General features: G+C 42.9%; 1 protein-coding gene across 8 annotated transcripts in view; it reads right to left on the bottom strand.

The window, feature by feature from the left end:
• The window catches only part of Akap7 (A-kinase anchoring protein 7), a 132,912-nt gene that overhangs the window by 30,245 nt on the left and 95,595 nt on the right, over positions 1-7,072 (bottom strand). Inside the window, exons 1-2 of one of the 8 annotated variants that reach the window (XM_005360908.3) lie at positions 3,297-3,625; positions 928-996 (exon numbers count right to left, since the gene is read on the bottom strand). The exons of 6 other annotated variants lie outside the window; for them this stretch is intronic. In XM_005360908.3, coding sequence (XP_005360965.1) covers positions 928-996; positions 3,297-3,345 — 118 coding nt within the window. In that variant the 5' untranslated portion in view covers positions 3,346-3,625. Of the gene's footprint in view, positions 1-927; positions 997-3,296; positions 3,626-7,072 lie in introns of those variants that run through there. One more of the 8 variants, XM_005360909.2, reaches the window with a different exon arrangement.

The following is a 7,072-nucleotide window of genomic DNA, read 5'->3' as shown; positions in this document are numbered from 1 at the left end:
CTCAGAACCCCAATGCGGGAGAGTAACCCAGTTGTCGGTCTATTGCTTCGTTGGCCATTGCCCTTGTAAAATCCCTAGTAATGAGTGGTTGGCCCCTTCTGCTTGCACACTTGCAGTAAGAGAATACCTGCCTCCATTCGCAGTTCACGCCATCTATGGCTATTCACCTACTAATTCTACACAAAGGCAGAGTGCTTCAAAACAGAAACATGTGCAGTGGGAGAAGAGCAATGAGAATGCTGAGCAATAAGTTACTTAGAGAGGTGTCTAATTGTCGAGTTTCCATCGAGGTTTCCCTAATGAGGAATTGAGTGGTAGTAGGTACACCTATGCCATGCCACTTTCATTCAAGCAAAAGTGACTGCTTCACAGACTACTGACAACTGGGTAATTTAAGGGGGAAACAAGTCCTAGAAAAAAAAATCTATGAAATTTTTGAATTATGAAAAAAGCTATGTTAAAAAATAGCTAAAACATTTGTTATTGCTACCACATCTGAAATTATTTTAATGTCAGGAATATTCCTATATAAAATATATAAATAGAATTTTCTAAGAATCATCAACTAATTTTTCAATATATTCTATTTACTGTGATTTAAAATAATATGTGTGTGTGTGTATGTGTGTGTTCAACCACTGGGATTCAGACAAAAATGTTGTTCCTGCTTGTAGTTGATCACCTGGTACACGAACCATGATGATTTCTGCTATTATCCCATTTACAAGAGTTCCAGGTATGAACAAACAACTTTCATTATGAACTTGGGCCCTTGTACAACTGGTTGATTAGAGAATCATTTTGCTTGCTATTAATTGGTTAAAATGGTAGCACTAATGAATCGGTTAAATCAGAATCCCTTTCCTCCATCAGCATCACCACCAAAGGTAAAACAGGAAGAGGAGAGAGGTACCACTTGACTCTTACCACTCGGCCCGTTGGGTCTATCCTCGTTGTATCTCTGGAGGACTGCGGAGGATGGGCTTCCCAACTCACCTGTGTTTTGAGAATGATACCCACAAATTGAAGTTTTCACCAAAATCCCATAGATCTCTAATTTGAGCTACCCTCTGGAAAAACAGTGCAGGGCCATGACCCTTTATGACAGAAGTAGGAGAGGGACATGGGCTTGAGCACTTTTGTGCTCTGCCCCCTGTAGATGCTCAAAGAACAGCTGCCTTGGTGCAGGCTGCCAACACTACTCAGTATCTAGGAACACAGCAAGAAACTGTGCCTGTGCCTTCAGATGTGACTGTACAACCCAGTCACAAGAGCAAAATTACTCTGGGCCCTCTCGAAAGCCTTTTGTAGATTTTTTCCCCCATGCATTACCAATACAACTTATGGACTGGATATGTCCAATCAGAGCTGATTTATACTCGTCTTGAGATGCACTGGGCAATGAAACCTCTTCCATATTTTCACACCCACCCCTACTTGGTAAGTCCCATTAGGCATGTATTATTGACAGCATAGCCATGCCCAATATGCTTTCTCTTTAGACCACCCTGTAGAAATAAAATACAGCTTCAGAAGCTAGTCTACAATACACAAGCATTGTGCATGAGATGTGTAAGTGAGTGGGGGGGGGGGGAACGATGAAGTCAAGACAAAAACCAAAGATAGGAAGGAGAAAGAACGATGTGGAAGGATGTGCAAGGCCAGGGGTCAGCTTGGGTGAGAGTGGAGAGGAAGTGGGGCGTGAACGCACTGGGCTTCAAGTTCTTTCAACACAGAGTGCTATTTCCATTTTCCTTTAGGAAGGTTGGAACTTGAGAAAGGGAACCCAAAAAGCATTAAAGAGAACTTCCTATGAATCAGTTTTAGAAGTACTGTGTCTAAAACGCAAAACCACGCCAGTGGTTCCAGATAAGAACGGCAAGGGACACAGTCAGGGCACTGAGATCAAGAAGACCTCTCACAGACAGAAGCAAAAGCAAATCCATGCAGGCGGAAAGCCCACACAAAGGAACAGGAGGCACAGAGAGAGGATCAGACAGGAACTCCTGTCCTAGTATCTGTCCACACCAAGGCTTTTTAGACAGGGATGGCCTCCAGCAAGTGACTCCATGCATTCAGATCTCCAGAACTAGAGATAAGCCATCCTGACACACTGGAAAGTGTCCAGCTGTCCAGTCCATGCTTATGCTTACTCTTAGAAAGTGACTTGTGTGTCTTGGGTTATAAAAGCAGGTCTGTCACACTGCTCAGCATCACTTTCTTAAGTAAATTCAGAGACATTTATTGGCCCTTGTTAAAAGCTGAATGCTCCAAAGTCTCTCAACGTTTATTCCAAAGTCCTCCCAAAGGGTTTCCTAGGAAAACTGACTGGACTCCCGTGGGAATAATGGGCATGGAAGGTCTATGAACTTCTTAAACCTGCCCTTGCTTGGTTTTCTAAGGAACGAATGGCAGGAAACACAAACCAGATGGGGCTCTTCAGAATAGCTGAGCTAGATAGGAAATTCTGTGAACCTACTTGAGATTCACACTGGTGTGACAGATAGACGCTGCAAATTCAGAGGTATGACTGGAAAGACTTCATTCGAAGGGAAGTAAAATTCCCTATTTCGGGGTAAGTAGCATAAGACAGCTTGTTCACACTAATTCTGAAGCCAGCAGCCTACACACTAGCTAGAACATAAGTGAATGCATGCAAGCCTGGGGAGTGTGTGTGTGTGTGGGGGGGTCTTCAGATCCACACACCACTACCTGAATTCCTCATGGGCCAGAAGCAGATACAGAATCTATCTGACATCTCCTAAAATGTATTATACAATATTTAGCGTATTTTTTTCACCCAGATTTTAGCGAGGGGCAAAGCAGCACCACTCCTTTGATATGGCTTTCCGGTTACACCTGAACCCTCCCACAAGAACAAAGCAGAGGACACGTGAAAGTATCTGCAAATGTCCAGTCCCCATCATTTTGGAACCAACAGCACCCCGGCATGCTATGACTGAATGCTGCTCCCAAAGCTGGCCAGTTTCAGCCCCCAGGAAGGGGCCCTGACTTGTATAATGTACGAACCGAATGCAGTGATTTAAAGAAACTCAAAACTAAACTCTGGCTAGTGCCATGAAACAGGGCTGTAAGAATATCAGCAGAGGAGAATCAGGAATGAGTTTCCAGTGTTAGCCTATCACTGTACTTTCACAACTGCATTATATGCATATTTGAGAACCACAGCTCATTTCCCTGCTGATTCCCAAGGGAAAAGCCCAAAGCTAACCCTAAGGCTACCTCCACATTATAGGCAAACACCACGGCTTCACCCAGGCGCAAGCGGTACTTACAGATTTTGCCCTCGTCTCTGGCGAAGGGGAAGCAGCAAAGCTGGCCCATGGCCCCGGCTTTCCAGGAGGGCACCCCACCGGAAGGCTGCGGCTAATCCGTGTCTGTTTGGCGGCAGCCTGCAGCTGGAGCTCGGGAGTGCTGAGTGAGAGCTGGCGCTCAGCACCTCTGAGGAGAGAAAAGGAAGGGAACTCTGCCTTGCAAAAAGGCTCCTCCTCCCGTCCCTCCAGCTCCAGCGACTGCTCTGGGACGCACTGGCGAGCCAAGTGGCCATATGCTCGCCTAATTTTCCCAGTACCCGGAGATAAGGACACATGTGGAAGCCAGGTTGTCAGCATGTGTCTTTAAAAAGGTAAAGGAGAAAGACCGAGTCCTTATCCATACAGATCAATACAGCAATTACACATGCAATTCAAACCGGGGTTTAAGAAAAAAACTAAACCATCATTTCTGTCTGCTATTTAAAGAGGAAGAGCTTTCTTTAATGCCCAAGAGACTTTTGTTTGTCGTCCTTGTACAGAGAAACCCAGCACAGCAGAACACTGGAAATTCCACTTGTCTCAAGTACCATTAAATACCTAACAAACTGTATAAACAATAGAGATGGGTGGGGGAGGTGGGAATCAACTATTATTTGCACTTAACACGGATCTTCAAAGTTCCTTATCTGTTTGTAGAAACACTCCCTTATTCTCCTACTAAAGCACTGGTCAATATAAATGAAATCGGAAACTGTAGCCCAGAAAATATCCACAAATCTTGATGTACAACTGAGAAACAGATCCGGAACAAATAAGGGCATCATTCTGAAAGAAGCCACAAGGTGACTGCCAAATTCAAGGGCAGCAAAACTACTAATTTCAAAAGGCACGATATCATTTGAGATTTATAAGGTAATAACAGACTTCCTGTAGCTATCTAAAAGCTGTTGTCTCCTTCAGGGTGTGGCCATGTGTGTTGTCAGGGCAGGAATGAAAGACTCTTAGTGCCAGGGTCTCTGGGCAGCTTCTTCCTTCGCTCCTACATGACCTGGCTAGCCATACACATCAATCTGCCAAGCTTCCAAGGAGAGGGAAACACGGTGAAAATTCCCAGGGGATCTGAACACAGCACAATTACCTTCATAGCCACGCAAACCAGGAGAGTGTACACTTTAGAAAAATAAATTAATCTTAAAAATTCTAGGTGTTGCATTAAAAAAAAAAAAAAGCTGACCTGCAGTAGAATACAATTTCAACAGCCTTCTCCCAAAGAATTTTGATGGCATTTGTGCCTGAACTTAGAGCCTTGGGCGTGCTAGCTTGTGTAGTTTACACACCACGACGCTACATCCCGAGTCACCACCCCCATAAGAGAGAAAGTCTCCCTATTAGACAGGCAGGCCTTGAACACACTTTGTAGCCCAGGCAACACTTGTTATCCTCCTGCTTCAGCCACTCTAGTAGCTGTAGTTGGGACTGGAGGTGTGAAGCATGATATACATATTAGAATTCTCATCCTTAAGGGTTTCACAGGCATCTTGAGGACACTTTAGCATGTATCAAGTGATGTAAGCTATTTCCGTGGCTCGTGGGGTACATTAATAAGTACTTCAGTTTCTCAAGATTCTAAATACTGTAATGGTATTGTAATAAAAACAAACATTATTTGACAAAGTGAAATTCCCACATCTGTCTACATAGTTAAAACTAATATTTGAAACATTACATATTCTTAATTGGATTTTCCTTTTTGGAGCACTTTAACTGTAAATAGAATGCTTAGTTTGTGTGTATTTTAAGGGAGTATTCTGTTGACTATATAATGAACATAGCCATTGTTTAAGTCAAATTTAATTGTCAGAACCAGTTTGCACTATTCCAACTAGTTCCTTTCAAATTCACCAATACATAAGGCTAAAACTTTAAACTACAAAATAAGATTTTGTGTGTGACTATAAAATACTCATAAAATGATAGTATATATGAACCTCTTAAGACTAGCAAGCAAATCTTGTGAGTTCTAGGGATAAGAACTCATGTCCTCATGTTGAGTGGCAAGTACTTTACCAACTGACCTGACATGACCTTTAGAATTATAAAACTCTAAGTTTGGATCTAAGATCTGTCAGGTGTTCACAACTATGGAAGATTAACCTGTGAGAATCTGAATACCTTCACTGGTCAATTCATTATAAAGTTCAAAAACGTCATTGCAGGGTAGAAAGTACTTGGGAATAAGGAAGGAGAAAACAGAATGTCTGTATCTATATGCACCTCAGATATTGTAGCCCCAGCTAGCAATCCTGTCTACACCTCTGGCAGCTTTCTGCCCTGCCAGTGTGCCAGGTTGATCCAGATCTCCAAATAAAAGGCCCCTGACACACAGTATCCAGTGGGGGATAGCCTGTGATGGATGTTGTCAGCTCAACCTTTTTAAGTACCCCCACTGCTGCTGCTTCCGAAAACACAAAATTATGCATAAAGTATAAAAATGTGTCCATAGCTAAGTGTCAGTATTCATAAGGATATTCTAAGGAGGGCTATATAATGTTACAGACTTCTCCACACACACCCAGCATAAGCTAAGCTCCTTGGCTATGGTGACACAGGCCTGAGATCCCGTACTTCAGAGGCGGAGGCAAGAGGATCTTGAATTTAAAGCAAATCTAAGCAACACAGGTGGACCCCAACCCAAATAAACACAAAAAAGGCATCAAACCACAATGAAAAGGTAGAAAACAGTGGAGAAACTGAAAGTAGGAACTTAAAGATCTAACCCCCACTGGCACAACTACATGGCAGGCACTCGCAAAGTCCTTTTAAAATATTTTACTCATCCAATTAATCCTCAAAAAGGCTCTGGGAAGCAAGAGCTAACACACTCTCCAACTGAAGCTCAGAATGGTAAGTCGGGGTGTCGGGGGGGAATCTGGGGGTATTTAGAGTGGGGCGTGATCTCAATTTGTCTGGCTTTTGATCAAAATGTGTGAAATTACACTATAAAATTTAACTGGCCTTCACAATAGTACACTTAAAATCTTAACTTCATTCCTTAAGTTTTACCACCAAATGCCTTTATTAGCACTGCTACCATGATATAATCCCATTTCAAGATAGAGGGCTTAACAAAAGATCCCTTTGGAGACGAAGTCTAGAAATGTTGCCTTCCACTCATGGGAAGATGATTTGGTCAAGAGCAAGAACATCCCAGAAAGGTGCAAACCTGCAGGAGAAACAACCACCTCTGCCATTGCTGAGCCACCCCACTGTGTCTTATGAAGGAACGACATCCTCACGTTGGCCAAATATGGAGGAACACTATGACCAGAAGATTTTTCAAAGGTTAACCTCACACTGAGGAGGCTGAAGACCAGTCTGGACTATAAGGTGAAGGCCATCTTAAAAAATCAAGATGGAAAAGGCTGACTCCATGAGGAGACGCATCTGACACTTATAGCACGAGACGGCTGGTATCATCTCAAAGCCTCAGCCTTTCCTGCTTGCTTTCTCGGGAGCCGGGCTTGCGCAAGCAATGATAGTTAGGAAACTTGATAGCTGATTACGGTTTTGCATTTTTCTTATAACTGTTAAAATGGCAGGAATAAAACCAAAACATATGGGAGGTGGCAACTGCCTCATCTACCTGTAATCTGAAGTATTGGGTCCAGTTACTATTGCTAATAGAAAAATATAATGCCTAACTATGATGAAACTATTCTCTGCGTCAGTAGTTGACCATCTTTTCCAACAACAACTAAGTAACTAAGTGTGTGTGTGTGTGTGTGTGTGTGTGTGTG

Source organism: Microtus ochrogaster, linkage group LG4, assembly GCF_000317375.1.
Source record: "Microtus ochrogaster isolate Prairie Vole_2 linkage group LG4, MicOch1.0, whole genome shotgun sequence".
In the NCBI taxonomy this organism is placed as follows: Eukaryota; Metazoa; Chordata; class Mammalia; order Rodentia; family Cricetidae; genus Microtus; species Microtus ochrogaster.
This window is presented reverse-complemented; position numbering and strand designations above follow the sequence as displayed.